This window comes from Cuculus canorus, chromosome 1 (assembly GCF_017976375.1).
Source record: "Cuculus canorus isolate bCucCan1 chromosome 1, bCucCan1.pri, whole genome shotgun sequence".
In the NCBI taxonomy this organism is placed as follows: Eukaryota; Metazoa; Chordata; class Aves; order Cuculiformes; family Cuculidae; genus Cuculus; species Cuculus canorus.
The window spans coordinates 176,485,462-176,503,903 of record NC_071401.1 but is presented as its reverse complement, the minus strand read 5'-3'; the positions used below and the strand labels follow the sequence as shown (position 1 = coordinate 176,503,903).

General features: G+C 38.8%; 1 protein-coding gene across 2 annotated transcripts in view; it reads left to right on the top strand.

The window, feature by feature from the left end:
- TMEM117 (transmembrane protein 117) overlaps positions 1-18,442 on the top strand; it is a 232,981-nt gene that overhangs the window by 197,025 nt on the left and 17,514 nt on the right. The window contains exon 7 of one of the 2 annotated variants that reach the window (XR_008448091.1): positions 7,853-10,689. Coding sequence is in view for 1 of the 2 variants with exons in the window: in XM_054055837.1 (XP_053911812.1) it covers positions 7,853-8,493 (641 nt within the window). In the remaining variant the exon portion in view is untranslated. Of the gene's footprint in view, positions 1-7,852; positions 18,147-18,442 lie in introns of those variants that run through there. The other variant, XM_054055837.1, reaches the window with a different exon arrangement.

The following is an 18,442-nucleotide window of genomic DNA, read 5'->3' as shown; positions in this document are numbered from 1 at the left end:
TTCGCTAGGCAAATCAATCCATTTGACTGCATGTCACGTAGTCTGTCTATTGAGTGCCTGTTTTATCTCAGTGCTACACCACCCTTTAGGAGTACTAATAAACAGACATAACACATTGCACAAGAACCTCCCTTTGGGTAAGTTTTGCTTGAACCATCTGTTCTTGCCATCAGTTCTTGTCTTAGGTTAGGGTATCGTCTTGGCTCATTTTCAAGCTCCACTTACTGTGGGGATGTGTGGATACTTTTAATTTTCTACTTAAATCAAGGAGCTAATAAAAGAAAGGGCTGGTCCAATATATATATGTATCTCAAGATGAATGTAATTCAATCTAAAATGAGGGTAGAGAGTGAAGCACATGAATGCAACTGCAGTAGATGCCATGGTAGGACATTGATGATGGCGGGAAGCCTGCTATATTTAAGCCCTGTTTAGTACATTTTAAGTTTAATCGTGTGACCTTTTTTTTAGTACAAGCAGGTAAAGATACTAAAGCCTAAGTACCATTTATTTTAGCACTTGCTGTAGGGATAGAGTCAAGCTGTAAATCTATGACCTGTGCCCTGATTTGTAGAAACTGGAAAACTTACTATTCTCCCAAATAGTAAGAAGAAAGCATGGATGAAGTGCAATTTACTATGTTTTTCCTGGCAAATTTTATTCTTCATAATTTCTGTTACAGTCTCTTTTGGTTGCTGTTGATTGACATAAATAACAGCAGGCCTAGGACTCCCCTGAGCAGCTTTATTTGGTGCTGGGTTGCTCAAATAAGCAGCAGTCCCACGAAGAAGTATCTCTAAGTAAAGGGACATTCAGTAATGGACTTCAAGGTACCTTTCTGTCAGTGTAGGCTTAATGGCTTCATGCAAGTTCTGTACAGATGAAGGATTTCACAGTTCCATGATCTTGTTGCCAGCTCTCCTGATTTTATCACAAGTCTTAAGACAGCTGGGGTTTTGGGTTTGGTGTGGGTTTTTTGCTATTTTGTCTGAAGACTCAGCTCCTGAATTCAGTGACTGTGTGATAATTTTGGCTTTCATATTTTTTGATAAAGAGCTTATGATTACAGAGAAAAAAAAAATGAAATGTTGCTTCTCTGTGGTTCCATGTCTAAAAAAGCAGATAAACAGAACAGTACTAAGTGTATTATTTTCAACCCATCTTACTACTTTAAACTAATAACATGCTTTCTTAGGCTTGTTTTGTGATTTCTGAATGTTGCAAGTTGGGAGTAATGTTGAATTAACATTTGCAGCCTGTAGCTGTTACGCTTCATGGAATTTTAAATCTACTATCAAAAGTGTATCTTATTTTTACTGGTAAATGCATACTACATTTTTCTCAAATTTCTTTGCATCTAGAAACTCCTAGCAAGCATCTACTCTATATTAAATATTTTTATCCAGTTTAGATAGCTGCTTTTATCTATGTACATAAAAAAACTGTTGAATTCCTGCATCTGCTTAATTCATCTGGATTTCCGTTGACAGATGGTTCACTGCAGTGAGTGTGTTTCCCTTCTTGGGCTTCTGTTTATGAAAATCCATAGTCTATGCTAGCTTTTATAATACCCAGGGAAATTTGTAAAACTTAAAAGTAAATTTTGTTACATCAGATTCTTTCATGGTTAAAAGGCACTAGAGGGCCTGGCTGGTACCCTTTAATAGCAGCAGTGGAGATCCAAGAGCATCTGCTGTCAAGTAGATGGATAAGTTTCAAATAGGAAATGTTAAGGTTTGGGTATCAAAACAGGTAGGAGATTTTTCTAGCTGTTTATAAATGTGTTTCTGAACACTGTTCTATCCACAGTGCCCTTCCACTGAAACCAGAAATCATCTCAATCACAGCTGGTAATTGCCTAGCATAATTGGCTTGTGGAATTCAACCAAAAGTGTGTCTAAATTCAGGCCAAGCATTGCCTACACAGAGAAGTCTGAGGAAGACCATGTGCAAAAGTAGGAAGGTTAGAGGTAAAAACAAAGCTATCAGGGCACAGAGATGTGAAAAAAATGCAGAGGATTTGCGACTTAGTTCAGCTGTGAGTGATCTGTATGCATGTATATAGCTAAAACACTAACATGACAGAAGATAAAAAGAATATTTCAAAGATACCTGAATGTTTTACAGTGGTATCTGAATGTTTTTAGACACAAATTGCAATTGAGAAATGACTCTAAAGTCAACATTTCCTACAGTAGCCTCTGGCTGCGGTTGCACAGCATGAGGCTGCTTGAATCTTGCCTTAATAAGAGAGATTTTCACATTTCCTCTTTAGCTCATGAAAGATGCTAAGGACTGGCTTCTACTTGAGATCTTTCTTTTAGAACATGACTGCTCTGTTAACAGAGTGTACACACAAAACCAAAAATACTCCAGAACCAGGAGCTGGTTTGGGATATTTAGACCTCCAAGATCTGCTTCAGTTGCCCAATAAATCAGATGCATGTGGGATTGTGGACTGTTTGCTGAACATCTTATAGGCCTTATCAGTCTCTATAAAAAGATGAGCACTACCCAAACATCTTGTTCAGCTGGGAAAAACAAGTGCCTTTTGGGAAAATGGACAAATTAAAAATCCATCTCTCTCTCGCAATGAGAAAGACCCTGGCATTTATGGGCAGTGCATATTTGTTATTCAGCTTTTGCAGGGACAGGAGAACGTTTCTAAGCAGAGACCCGTATAGGCTAGTGCTCAGAGTATGGTCTTACAATGCAGGTCTAAACTGCTATATGTGGTGATAGTTCTAGTGTTAAGATTTCCCATCTGGTCAGTGTCATAGTCATGAAGATACAATCCTCCTCAACAGCCATGTTTTCTCAGAACACAAGAATTGAGATCTCATCCCCAAATAGCAGTTGTAGGTTACAAAGCTGTGCTCAGTTGGCCTTGCCTGGATGCCAGCTACCCAGTAAGCCACCCTATTACTCCCCTGCTCAACATGATGGCAAAATAAGATGGAAAATACCTCATGGATCAAGATAAAGATAGTTCAATATGTGTACTTGTTGCTCTGGAAGACAAATGTCATAATAATAAATGCTTCCTCTTCCTCCTACTTTCTCTTGGCTTTTATCACTAATCAAACGTCGTATGGTATGGAATATCCCTTTGGTCAGTTTGAGATGTCCTGGCTATGTCTCCTCCCAAGATCTTGCCCACACCCAGCGTAGTGATAGGGAGGGGAATTTTGGAGAGACAGCCTTGATACTGCTCAGCAGTAGCCAAAACACTGATGTGTTGTTAACACCTTTCTAGCTACCAATGCAAGCACAGCACTTTGAAAGCTGCTATGGGGAAAATCAACTCCATCTCAGACAGACCAAGTACCCTAGAAAACAGTTTCACATTCTGCGTCACAGCCTCATGGAGACATGTAGGTTACATACCTTCAGTTTCCCTTTTTGAGGACCCTTATTGCATCAAATTTCAATATTGTACCGCATCTCCCAATTCACTTAACCAGATTCCTGACTCTCCAAATGTCATGCATAGCACGTAAATACATCAGTGACGTGAGAGCCAGTCATCAGCCAGGTCTTTTTTAGTTAGTGCATAGCTGAATGACATAGCCCATTTTACCACCCGATTTTCTTCATTGTAACTTCATTGAAGAGTGGGTTTAATTCCTTGCGGTTTGCAGAAATGATTGATTAGCCTTCCAGTCTTGAGAACTGATCTTACTATTATTCATCCTCCCATTCTCAAATTGCGTGAAAAAGCCACCTGCCTTAAGAAGGGCTAAATGATATCAGGTGTACACCAATATTCTCAGCCACACAGAACTCACTGGAGTAGAAACAGCTGTAGAGCAACAGTGGTAGTGATCCTACCAAAATTGGTTAAGAGACAAGTTAAATTACTTTGTAGTGTGGGGCTTCATTTTCCCTTACCACTTTTTATCTGGAATCAGAGTTGAAGCATTGTAAAAGAAATTATAAATATATTTTTTAAGAAAATTAGTATCTGTAACTTCATAATCTATCTATTCTGACTCTTTTCAGAACTATAAACTTGAGTGTATTTAGATGCAAGGGGAGCGGTCAGGAGTGACTTCTGGTTTGCCAAGTTTATTTCCTCTATAGGCCTGATATACAAGTTAAAGATTGCTATAAAATGCACTATGTTAAAATTAAGTTGCAATAGTCAATCATTTCATATACATAATTATACACGTGTTGGTCAGTATAATAAGTCTCAAAAATTACTTGTCATGAGGAATTACCATCAAATAGATGTTTGTAAGTGGAGTCTGTCAGACCTCTTGGTTCAGTCTGCTTCAACACATTTATCACTGATCTAGAATGATTGCTTGGTAAACTGGGCTTATTTGACTATCACGCCTGCTAGCGCAGCTGAGTAAAGTTACATGTCTTGGAAGAGGGATAGACAGCAGAGGACGTGGTATTCCAGAAAGAAGCAAATACTTTCTGTAAGTAACCAAGACAGCACTAACTCCCAGTCATTTTGTGTCTAAGGAGATTAATGCCGCCCTTGGCTGCTGAGTAGGGAGGTGTCATTATGTTCATATACAGTTATGGTGAAACTGTTACTCGTATGCAGTGTTTGGTCCTGATGATAACAGTTTTCAAAAGAAAAGGAAGAATCATAGAGCTCTTTGAGCATGACAGTGATGCAGAGGATGGGAAAATTGTCTAGAAATGAGAAGTTGAAGGAGTTCTGAGAAGATTCACTGTAGAACAGAGGTAGGTCTCAGACAACTAGCTGCCACTTAGACATACAGGTTGGTATTCATCTTCGTTAACTGGAGTGTCTGCATTTAAGCTGTTTGTCTAAGCACCCCTTATAGTCTGCATTGACCTAATGATCCCAATAGCGGAGCTGTTGCTCCTTCCTGCCAAACTCTGTCTAGGAGCTGAGTGAGGGGGTTTCATGTTCATGCTTTTTATGAAACAGGAATAATTGAAATGTTGATCTCTCTTAGATCAGGTCAGCACTCAAATTCTTAACATAAGAGAGTTAGAGCCTGAATTAGACAGATCCATCTTAGAAGAGATTCATAGTTAGGAAGCAACAGTGCAGGACAGATAACTACATGAAGCCTGAGATTAAGCACCCGGCTACCTCTATTCCACATTTTTTTGTGTTTTCTGCTAGCTTCTTAGTCAACTTCTCCACTAGCAGCAGGCTGCCGTCTCAAGTCTTACTCTTTAGGGGGCTTCCTCTACACGTGTTGCATTTAGCATGGTGTGGTCATGCACGTGATTAATGTGAAATCTCCTGGGTGCCATCATGCCTAAAGAGGAGGTAAGTTGCAGCTCAGCATTGCAATGACTAAGTTTCCTTTGTCAGTCATAACTGAAACCTACAATCAAGGAAACTGTAACAGTGTATTTTGGCCTTTATAAAGACCATCTCATTATGCTTCGTATTTTGATCCTTCAGTTGTCTATTTTCTCCCTATACATCTTCACTCTTGCAATGTCTAGCTGAAGGAAAAAGCAATACTGATCCTACATGAACTTTTCCCATTCCTAAGCTCTAGCAGATCTCTCTGGAAAGTCCCCTGTCTTGCCTCTGAAGAAACACAAAGTACCGCAGATGATATTTGAATTAAGTTAATAATGAAAGAAGAGGAAAGTTTTTTTCTAGATGGACTTAATGATACATTTTCCTGGGAAAAGAATATGACTTAAGGAATTAACCTCAAGGCAATGCAGCAAGGGGTTGGTTTCTGGTTGAAACAGCTTTCTAGTTGAAACAGAGTAATATTTGATGACAAATTATTGTTTCAGAAAGTGCTCAAGAGAACAATCATAATAAGGAAAGGAAGTTTTGAATGTAGTAAATCATGTTTTCTTTCAAACTGGCCATAGATAAACAGATAGTGATTCTAATATTTGTTTCATTGTTATTTGTGTTTAAACTGTTTTCCTAAGAAATATAGAATTATGTGATCACGTTCGCTGTTTGGGCTGGTCTCACTCTGTCTAACACTCGGTATCAAGTAACTTGAACCCACAGCCATTTTCAAAAACATTTTTCAGAGGGTGGAAATCTGAAAAATAGTGACATTATCATTGTGTCCTAAGAAACAGTGGTTAGGTAAAAGAGGAACACCTAAGTTAGTGTCCAGATGAGAAGAAAGCAGGGATTGGTCAGCTATTATATTCTGTTTGACAGAAGCCAATATATCAGTGAATATGTGTCCGCCATTCAGCCCATCAAGACACACTATGCAAGATATATTCTGTCTCTTTCTGTTGAAAGTTCATACGGAACTAAAGCTGAAGTTATTCTGACGGGGAGAAACACAGGAAATAGAGGGCAGAAATCCACAGGAAACACTATGAAACTAGATTGCATTGTTTGTTATTATATTTCATATTTTAGCATCCTTTTCAGTGTCTTGATGTTGATTTAATGGACCTAAGTATTATAAAATGTGGTGATAATCTTCTAAAACTGTAATATTCTTTAACAGGTAAATTTTAACTCAGATCAAACTCAGAAAAAAAGATTAATTATTCAGGAATTATATGAACAAGATTGGCTGCAAGGTCTTTTCAATGCAGTTTGATTTCTGGATAGTGACTATAACAGAAGAGAATAAACAGTCTTGTTCATTTTCATTCTAAGTATAACCTAGACTGAAGAGAACTATTAAACTCAGTTGCGGAAATAGAAAGAATTACCCTCCTTACCCTCCTGGAGCATTCTGGTAGTACAATTTGAACGTATGGGATTTCATGAATTGTAGTCAATTTATTCTTTACCAAGCCAATGACAGAAGTCATTTGATAGATACTCTGGTATGTTCATTTTCTTTTTCACATGAAACATACTTAAATATGATTCCAGCATAGACCAGTATCATTCATCACCAGCAGGAACATTCCTCTGTAAATGTCCTTTTACATAATGCTGACATGTAGATTCGCTGGAATCTTGTGTGGTGCCAGTCATCACTGCACAGGTAAGATCTTAACATATATCCATGTGGAATGTAAGAGGTGCTTTGACTATGGAAATAATAGCATTTTTCTTGTGTATTCATAGAACAATCTAGGTTAGAAGGAATACCTAGACTTCATCTGTTTCAACATTCTACTGAAAGCAGGGCCAAGTTTGCAATTTCATAAAGTTATTTTTAATGTCTTTTGGATGCCTGGAGAAAACATGCAAAAGAGCTATTTTAAATGCTAAAAGGAGTCATTTTCCCTCCTCCAGTATTGCAGGAGCTTAATGACTGTGAGTCACTCCTTGAAGGAGTTTCTCGCTATGCAGACTATAGGAAAAGTTAAGCTGACTAGCCTTCCAAAATTACAGTCAGCCCTTGCTGTTTCTTTAGGGTATAATATCTCCGAATCACAGTTTATCCAATTGCTCCCACCCAAATATAACTGTGCACCATGGTTGGTATATCAAACTATATATATATATACACACTCTTAAAATTTACATAATTACCAACACCCAAAATTTCGGTTACTTCAATCATTCCTGGCATATAAATAGTTATGTCAAATATGGCCTTTTCATGGAAAATTTCCGGGTGAATATTTTTTAAGACCTGAAATGAAAGCTTTTTAAAGTTTATTAATCCATACCACGTCACTTAGTGGTCTAATCAGCAGATTCCCTATAAATTGCAATGTGAATTCAATTGATGTACTGCTGTGCTTGTGTTACAGAATTATTTTATTATGTACCCAGACATAATTGTGAAATACTAAGGGATATTCAAAATAAATCTCATTATGGTGGTAATTTTATTACAACTTTGCTTTACAGATTAATAAAATATAGCATTTTTTCTCTGAGTAGCTTTTACATTTGTACTGCTTCTAAAATGGAAATATCAGGTGACAGAACTTTCTTTTTTCCAAACAGGAAAATGGTTTAACTACGGAATCATCTTCCTTGTTTTAATATTGGATCTGAATATGTGGAAGAACCAAATATTTTACAAACCTCATGAATATGGTCAATATATTGGTCCTGGACAGAAGATCTACACAGTGAAGGACTCAGAAAGCTTGAAAGACCTTAATAGAACTAAGTTGTCTTGGGAATGGAGATCTAATAACACTAACCCACTGACCAACCGGACCTATGCTGAAGGAGACATGTTCTTGCACAGCAGATTCATAGGCTCTAGCCTTGATGTCAAATGCCTGGCTTTTATCCCAAGTTTGCTGGCTTTTGCTTTGTTTGGCTTCTTCATCTGGTTCTTTGGGCGATTTCAGAAAACTGACCAAGGCATGGAGAATTTAGACAAGTCCTACACAAGAATGAAACGAAAGTCACCATCAGATATGGGAATGACACGAGAAAACACACAGGTGTTAGTAGAAGAGCCATTAAGCTTTCAAGAACCACATCTTGTATCCATAAAATCAGACTTAAGTGAAATAGTTTTTAATTCTTCACTCCTAACTTCTGAAAACTTGAACGCACAACTGAATGAACAAGATAGCCCTTTACAGCCAGTACCAGAGTCCTCTGTCCCTAAGAGTAATCCTGTGACATAGAGGCAAATACCCAGGAAAATCAGTTTAAATAAGCAGTTACTATAAGTAACTGTTACTTATAGTAAGTAAGCAGTTACTATAAGATTTCAGTTTTACCTTTTGTAAGCTAAGATTTACATAGTGTTTAGAATAAGAAACTCAACCTATACCAAAAGGTGCTCAGCATGCTTTTTCTAGGAATTTTGGGTTTTCTTTGTATTATAGTACGTGCCTACTGTATAACTAACATTCCTTTATAGATTGCTTCCCAAAATTGTACAAGCTATTTATTGATACTTTATCTGTATAGTAGTGTATTAGATGATTACCTGCAGGTATAAAATTCTACCGTGGTGGTGCCTTGAGACATTAAACTGTTTTTTAACTCAACACCAGTTGTATAGCACAGTTCTTCTAATCTATTTTGCAAAGCTTTTTGTATATGGTTCTTTCAAGTATCATTTGATGTCTTGACAGAGGAGATAAATGTAGCTATTCCTCAAGAACAGTTTCTATTACGACATCACAACTTGACTTTGTTATTTACTCATCTGTGAAGCTAGTGACTTTGATGACCAGACTGCAGAGAAGCATGTTGATTACCTTTTAATTTTAGCTGGCTAGCTGCCAAGCAGAAATACAGATTCATTATGTGGTAAACAGCAGAGTGATAATAGAGTATGGGTCACTACTTGTGAAAATATGACTTTCTCCATCAATAATAGCAGCTAGGTGATAATGCCTAATTATATTTTATGTAATTAAAAATAAACTGCTCCTTGATAAAAGGCTTTACCCTTCACCTTTTAGAAACAGAGGTGAAATTACATGGTTGAAGCAACTCTTTCCATCATCACATCAAACCTATGCAATATCAAAGAGGCAATAGAGTGACTACATTAAAGGACACAAAGCCCATTAAATCCAGCATTTGTGCAGGTCAGTGCAGATATGGTCTGGACATACATGAAGCATGCATATGAAGCACACCACACATAGGCAGTCTGTGTTCTCTAAATACTGAAGAAATGTTTAAGGTTTCTAATTAAAACAGATTAATAATTCAGTTTTATTTTACCCTTCCTGCCACCTTCCTTCATTATCCATGAATAAGGGTAACCTGGAAAAAGAAACGTAGAGAAACTGGGGTTTTTTGCTTTTTTGAAGGGGACTTTGTAACGTGAATTTCTCTGCTGTAGGATTGATATGTGTGCACTAGAGAAAACTGCATATCTGAAACATCAGAAAGACTCTGATTTTACTGTAATTTAGTTCTATAAATTGTTGTTACAAGTTACTAAATAAGAAGTCATTTTAAGTCTGAATTGTTTCCCTGTCATTTACTGGTGTTGCTGTATTTTGTCTTTGTGACTTTTTTATCTCTGTTGTTTTGATCCATCTGCTTTTAAGTTTTCAGAATGCTGAATTTAGCATGCATAATAGAACTATGCATTTATTAACTGTCACTTGAGAGCCAGCTTTAATAAATATCATTAAACAATTATTTATTATAAGGCAGGAACATATTCTGTTAGTTTTCCAATTTTTTAAAACATTTTATCCATGCATCGTCCTAGTTAAAGTCATAAATATTTCTGACACTAAATAAGACAGTAATGTCAAAATCAAATATTTTTCTTATGTAACATTTAATATTTCATCAGGAGAAAGTTTACTTTGTAATCGGACTAAATTTTTATCTGTTAAAAATTATGACTAAAAATAAATCTATTAGCTTTTGCCTACTGCAGCCTAGAAACTTAATTGACTTAAGTTACAGTCAAAGACAAAGCCATTAATTCCTAATGGCAAAACACTGTGAGGTCCTGCTTGTACTATTTGAGAAGTGACTGTATCGATGTTTGACTTCCAAAAAGTATTTGATTTGTTAAGTATGTACAGAAATAGCTGATTATTGTTGCAGATTCATGCTTCTCTGTATGTTTTGGACACTGTAAATTCAAGTACTGACAATCCCTAGTTAGCTCATTTCTCCTTTTTGTGCATGGGAGTGGTTAAATCCATTAATATGTAGGCAGAAAATGAAAGAATTACTTGAGCCTTACAGCTTGCGTGATTACATGACTGAGAAAACTGTTATTAAGCAACTGATCCGCAGCTAAAATAATTCTTTGACCTCACATTGAGTTAATGTTTTTAAGGTCATTACAAGCCTGCATGAAAGAGAAAAAAGCATCAAGTAACCCTGGCTTCCGCGTGAGTATTTAAATTAATGGTCAAGCAGAGAGATTACTTGTATCATGAATTCTTAAAAGATTGAGTGTAGCCACTCACCCTGGTCAACTCATCAACTTAATGAAAGGAGAAAAGACTCCTCAGTTGTGTGGGAGTCTCATTTGTAAACACAGACACAGATGGGAGAAAAAAAGGAGTATTTCTTCTCTCCATTTCCAGTGTTGAGTTTGAAAAGCCTGAGTTAGGCGGCTGGGCTTACCCTGAGCTCTTTCTGAAGCAGGCGAAGACTTGGAAACTGAAGACCCTAAAGGTGATTCAGTACTTTGGTCACTTGTCTCTGCATTGGTTAGTAGCGCAACTGAGCAGGAATGGGTTTGTGGAGTTTAAACAGTTGGTGAAGAGATCGCGGTGCCCACAGTTTGTGTATTACAGGGTTTTACTTCAGTTTAGCTCTTGTCTGGCCCTTATAAACTGAATGCACCATAGCGGCTGGAGTACATTCTGGACAAAACTCATTCATGTGCAGAGACCATGCAGTTTGGATTATGGGAGACAGTCCTTAAGGGCAAGGGAGCCCACGCGTGCTGGGCGCTCTTCAAAAATGAAGTCCTAGCAGCTGAGGAACATGCCATCCCTATGTTCTGGAAAAGGAGCCGGCAGGGGAAAATACCAGCTTGGTTGAGTAGGGAGATCTTGAGAGATATCAAAAAGAAGAGGAATGTCTATGAGCTTTGGAAGAAGGGACAGGCGTCTTGGGTAGACTACAGGGAGGAAATGAGATCGTGCAGGTTAAAAATCAGGAGTGCTAAGGCCCAACTAGAAATCAAACTGGCTAAGTCTGTGAAAGATAATAAAAAATCTTTCTACAAATACATTAACAAGAAAAGGAGGACTAGGGAGAATACTCAGTCCCTATTGGATGCAGAAGGAACAACAGTGACAAGGGATGAAGACAAGGCTGAGATACTTAATGCCTTCTTTGCCTCAGTCTTTAATAGTAAGGGAAGTTGTTCCCCCTGTGTACAAACCCAGGAGTTAGAGGAGCGGAGTGCAGCTCCCATGATCCAAGAGGAGGTGGTTAGAGACTCGCCCAGCTAGACACCCACAAGTCTATGGGGCCGGATGTCTAGTAGGGGGCCCAAGTCTAGCAGGTCCAGAGAGGTTATTCTCCCTCTGTACTCGGCACGGGTGAGACCGCACCTTGAGTACTGTGTTCAGTTCTGGGCCCCTCACCACAAGAAGGATGTTGAGGCTCTGGAGCGTGTCCAGAGAAGAGCAAAGAAGCTGGTGAAGTGGCTGGAGAACAAGTCTTATGAGGAGTGGCTGAGAGAGCTGGGGTTGTTTAGCCTGGAGAAGAGGAGGCTGAGGGGAGACCTTATTGCTCTCTACAACTACCTAAAAGGAGGTTGTGGAGAGGAGGGAGCTGACCTTTTCTCCCATGTGACAGGGGACAGGACAAGGGGGAATGGCCTCAAGCTCAGCCAGGGGAGGTTCAGGCTGGATATCAGGAAAAAATTTTTCATGGAAAGGGTTATTGGGCACTGGCAGACACTGCCCAGGGAGGTGGTTGAGTCACCTTCCCTGGAGGTGTTTAAGGGATGGGTGTACGAGGTGCTGAGGGGCATGGTTTAGGGAGTGTTAGGAATGGTTGGACTCGATGACCCAGCGGGTCCTTTCCAACCTAGTCATTCTATGAGAGAGTAAGGGAACACAATCTAAACTCCATTTCTGAGCTGATCTACTAATGCAGAGTTATCCTTAGTATTCTCCTGAAGCAACTTGTCTTGCTCCATGGACTGCAGAAGAGTCCATGGGTGGCTAATTAGAATGCCTGAAACTGGTTACCCGAAGTGGAAATGTTCCATCTCCAAGCACATTCATTGGATTTGACTATTGTTCATTATTAATATGCCGAAATGCTTTATGAGGTCAAACCACTCGGCAATGTTTTCTGCTCTAGTACCCACCACTGGAACCATGGTAGGGATGGTTGGCTTCTTCCTTCAAGTCTAACTATTGCACAAATATTTTCAGTCTTTTTTTCTTTTTTCTTTTCCTCAAGAAGCTGAAGAATCCATAGAAGGGAAGAAACTTGAAGAAGTGTCAATATTTTCACACATTACACAAGTCTCCACTCTGCCCTCTATAATAAACCATCTAGTAGCTGCCATCACTACAGGCCTGGCCTATGTCTGCTTTGACAAAGATCATATTTGTTACAATAGTTCTTTTTTTACCATGGATACACTATACAGTGATGAATGGTCGATACTGCCTAAAATAGTGCACATAGAAGAAATATCTCTAGGCTAAGCACATAAGATTTATGAGCCCACAGATGCCTATAAATTACTTTAGCATCCTCGAAGAATTACCTTTGCTGAGATGGAAGTGACACGGAACAAAGAGAAAGTAGGAGTATTTGTAGAAAGTGCCTTAAATATAATATTAATGCTTATGAAAGTGAATGTGTGTATGTGTAAGTATGTTGGGAGCTTAGGGATTAGTTGATTCTGTTGGGGGAAAGTGCTGAGTCTCTCAAGCAGGTGATGCGCTACTACTCTCTTTATTCTACATTGCTCCATGAGTTAGTTACTCCAGATTGCCTCATCTCCTCTGCCTCCCTTCCTATAGCCTAGAAAATGCAAAACCAAAACAGAATATTTAATTGCACAGTCTGCTTCCCAAAATTATGGCTTGTCTAATTTATGCAGAAAGTAAATTTGTCTTTTTCAAAAGATTTCTGTGTTCTCCATCATACTCTGAGCTTCTGCACTATATTACAGAATGTGTTAAATTATTGGTTTTCCTGTGGAGAATAGTCTCCATCATGACACCCACTTAGAAACAAAGATCAGACAGCTCTCAAAGACTGGAAAGACAGCAACTCAGATGCTTAGTAGACTGGCAAGCTCATTTTCCCAGAAATGAACAGGTTATGACTTACTAGTGAAAGATGTAGTAGGTTTCTAGTGCATTGCTCTTAATTTTAACAAACTCCTAGGAGGGGCTTAGTGGGAGAGGACTTTTCATCTCAGGCCATAAAGTTGAAGTAGTTACAGTCCTGAAAGCAGTGTGTTTCAGTTTAAGTTGCATTTAGAAGCAACCTTAAACTTTGAGCAGATTGCAGGAACCATAAAAATTAAGCAGACCAAACTGTGAATAAGAATATAAAGTTGATTCTCTTGTAGCTGCCCAGTGCAGGATATAGACAAAATACACAGATGTTAAAGTGACCCTGTGCTTGGGATTATGGACAGTGACATGCAAAGATTCAAACTGTATTTATTAACGAACAGTTGCAGTTCGTTTATCAACAGAGATGCCACTGCAAGCACCAGACAGCCCAGCTCTTCTATACGGTCCTCCTATCCATCAAACAACAATAGGGTTGTTCATTTCCCTGTGCACTCAAAACTGTCCTGTGACGAGTCTGGGCTCTCTGAATGTGATGTAGCATGTCATTGCAATGTCTAATAAACTCCAAGTAGGATAACCAAGGGCAGGCAAAAGATCGAAGTCTGGTGCGTGAGTTCCACAGCCATGACATGGAGAAGAATGGCTTATGTGACCATTTCAGAGGCAAATCAATATAAATGGAAGTCCTGTTTCATAGGAACATGAAGGGACAAATGGAGAGACAGCAAATCACTAGAAAACCTTTCCATCCTCTTTCCGATATCAAATAGAAGCAGCAAGTCCCTGTTCCCAAATGCTCTCAAACAATTCTCATCTTCTAGATGACTTCTGGGTGAGTAGATCTTCTGGGTGACTAGGTTTTAATACGATTTCCCTCCTAACACTTCTTCTGCATGGGGGATGCCAGCAGGTTTTCACTGGGGAAAAGCGGTAGCTTTCCTAATGGGAAGTAGGAAAGAAATTATGAAGGAGAAACTCCAGGAGGTGATACTCTCCACAGCAAACTCTTTACTGGAGAGAGGAAAAGCATAAATCCAACTGCTTTGCAAAGTGGAGTAAATTAACATCAAATCCCTTCAGAAAAATATGCTACAGCAGAAGCACAGTCACAGAGATGCTTCTAATCTCATGCTTTTCTTTGATGTGTATCAGTTGCGGGCTGCAGAAGAGCAACTTATCTGATGCCTGCAGGCAGGTTATAGACCGGGGTCTCACGCTGCTTTGTGACATCTGGAGCACTTCTCTGCATATTGAATTCCTTCTTCTCTTCCTTTTCTTTTTTTAATTCCTTTTCCCTAAAGTCTGTTTCATTCTTCTGTTTTTATTTCCAATAAATTTTTATTGTTAGTGACCTAAACCACCAATCACCCACCAAAGGCCCATAATTGCTGTTATTGATGCAGTACCATCTGTACACAGGCTTTGCTCAGCCAAGGACATTCTGCTAAAGTAGCAACAGGTTTCTTTATGAAGACTCTGACACAGTCTAGGGACAGATCTAGTGCAAATATGGTTCATTGCAATACTTTATGGTACATCCAGAAATGTTTTCGGTCCTTCTAACCAGGGTCCTCCATGAAAAATTACAAATTAATGTTTACAGACAGTTATTTTTATGACTCAATGTATTTATTCAAGAAGATGCATAACTGTGCAAATTCTTTAAAACAAGCAGAGCTCTGTGTCTCCTGTTGCAAACAACCTGCCTTGCTCTCAGCTACATTCAAAGGAAATGTGAGATACATGAACATAATAGATGTTTTCTTCAAGTCTGCCTTCATTCTAGCTTTTCAGTTTCTGGGGAAAGGCGTATTTTTGCCTGTTCATGCACAGAGCGCCAATGCATCCTACCTGCCACAGCTTCAAGATGGGGGATTTTAAGAAAAGAGCAAGATCCTTTCTTCTCTTTAGTCAGACAAGTACTGTTGGTGTGGCTGGCCAATGTCTGATTCCTACCTATTGTCAGGGAAATGAGAAAGACAAGCAGAAAGGAGTCATAGTAGTAAAAAACTAAGTGCAATATTTGTTTCCCAAAGGTCAATACTGTCTGCTTGTTTGCTTCCTCCTTTTTGCTGTCTTTCAGACAGATGCTTTGAGATGGATCAGAACATTTTCTCAGCTATCAACTAATTTTTCCCATTGTTTCTTTCCCCAAGGGATCCATTCTTCCATTTCCCCACTATTTAAATTTCTTCAGTTCTGAAGATCCTCAAAATCATTCTGCAGTTTCCATCCAGGCTCTTCCTTTTCTCTCTGCTTACCTCCTGTTCACTTTCGTAAGTTCATAGGTAAATTCAGATTTGAAGGGATTTCTAGCCAAGCTCTTGCACAAATCCAGGTTGGCTCTGAGCTAAAACCAGGTTTCTCAGGGCTTTATGTTTACAGGTCTTGAAAATATCCAAGGATGGAGACTGCACAACCTCCCTGGGCAATTTGTTCCAAAACCTCCTCAGTATTGCTGTATAAATGTTGCCCCTGGTAGAAATCTCTGGAAGAGATTCCCAGTAGGAAAAAGTGATTATCAAACTATGTGCAAACAATAACAAGTGACACATTGTGAAGCCAAAGGTGTGAAGAAGTGAGTGCAGCTCTGTTCAGGTACACTTTGCCCTGTGGGAGTGAATCCACACCAACTCTCACTAAGTGCTACATTGGCGTAACTGAAAGCAAAAAAATGGCATTCAAGCATTGAAGAAAATCAAGATGGTTTCTTTGTGATGCTGAAGTTAATTGTAATTATAATTCATATTGATGTAACTGGTATCTGTTTATTGCCTCGTACTGTATTTGCATATTGAAGAAGTCAATTATCTCTTCAATTTGCAATCCTTGGCTCATGTAATCAGTTACCCTGAGTGAATGTATAAAATTATTCTTGAAAGAGTCATCCTTTATTATATTTCATCTAGAAGAACCGGTAGCACCCATTAATAGAATGGATTATTACATTTTTTAAAACCTAGGAAACAAATTGAATAGCTGATCTTATGCATTGCTTGAGTCATTAATCTATGCAGCCATACTGTGATCTTTATTAACTGAAAAATCATTTAGATCAGCTGAAAAAAAAAGACTTCTTCCTTCTTGGGCTTCCATTCATATTGACTTTCAATTACTGGCCTCATGTATGTCTGCACACACGAGAGTGTTAGAATTGGTCTCCAAAATGAAAAACAGATTAGAAACCTATGCTTGCATGGAATGTGGATGAAGGCTAGGCTGGTCAGGGGGTTGTTTTGTTTTAATTAAGTTTTTCCCACTACAACTAAGGAGTTCTTCCCTCCCAGCCAGTGTAGCAGAGGTAATTAGAAGAAAGCTGGCCCCATTCAAGTTCTTGTCTGGGAAGGAGGCAGATTGCTTAAAGAAACGTGAAAGGGAGAAGGACAACTTTGCAGAAAAGCAGGATTTGTGAGCAGTAAAGGAGAGGATGTACAAAGATCAAAGAAATCAATACAATTTAATCCACATTTGTGTCTTAAAGCAGTCATTTGTCCAAAGAGCCTGGGTGATTTTAAAAGATAGAAAGGCAAAGGAAGAAGAGCTAGGTAATAAGAGATGATCTTATTAAAAAATAGTTTTAAAAAAAATATTAGTGGACTCTTCCTCCTTTTAAATAGAGATACATGTCAATGGTGACAGTTTCTGAGACAGTGTATCCCTTGCTGACCTTTCCTTTGAGAGATTTAAGGGGATATAAAGAGAGTTGATGTGCTGGTGACTACTAAGTCTTTTGGACTACAAAACATATGTTAAGACATAGTCACAGTTTCAGTATTCAGTTGTTCACAAAACCATTTGTTGAAAGCAGTATAGCTTGAGCCAACAGCAGCTGGAGTTAATATATTCCAGAACTGCAGCAGCTCCACCTGCTCCAGATGTTTGAGGACCTTTGTGAGGTTCACTCCCTGTTGGCTGTGGCAGCCTTGCCAGGTAACGCTGCTGAGGATGCACGTATGGCTTAGCTTCTGTGTCATCCAGTGATAACACAAACTGGATCCCACAAGTACAGATAATTTCTAGTAATCATTGTTTCTGTGTTTCCATGATTACTGGAAAGAAAAAAAAATCTATTTTTGCTACATGAAACTATATAAGAAAGGAACATTTTCCAAAATCTGTGCAAGGTTAAAATTAAATTGTGAGCAGACAACATAGTCATTTTCACTTTCAATGTGCCATCCCTGTATTCCCTTTCCACCCCTTCCGTCACTTCTGACCTGAACAAATCCCTCCAACTCCACAGGAAAGCTAGTCCTCAGAAATAATCCCAAAGGGGGCAGAGATCAACCTCTTTCCTATGGGGTCCTGGAGAGACTTCAGGCATCATTCATTCAAAAAGAAAAAATGTAAAAGGTTATTGATTCCAAGGTCTAAAGAGTTTGTTATTTATATAAATGCGGCTAGAGCAGATGTGGCAGAAGTTGACAGTGACCTCCTGCTCTATTTTCACAGCAAGTCTGCCTATGAGGGCCAGTATAATTATTTGTTGAACCTGTCAGCTATGGGCAGGCTTAGTGTGTAGCATTTAATGAAATTTCCCTGGAAATGTGTGTTGTTGCACACGAAAGTTGTGTGGGGCCATCCAAAGGCACAAGCTCAAGTCCATGTAAGCTATATGCCTATTTTAGATCACTGCAACTGAACAGTTAGCCCAATTGCTTGAAAGAATGTTATAAAAACACAGTATAATACTGGTCTGACTAGACTTCAAAGGCATCCAGATCATTTGGGTGTGTTTTGGTGCCTTGCAAAAGGCACATGAAGGAATAAACATGGATAGCCCAAATGTCCCTCTAGTGTTTTGGTGTCTATGACTTCACATCACAAAAATCTCCACTGTCTCTTCGAAGAAGTG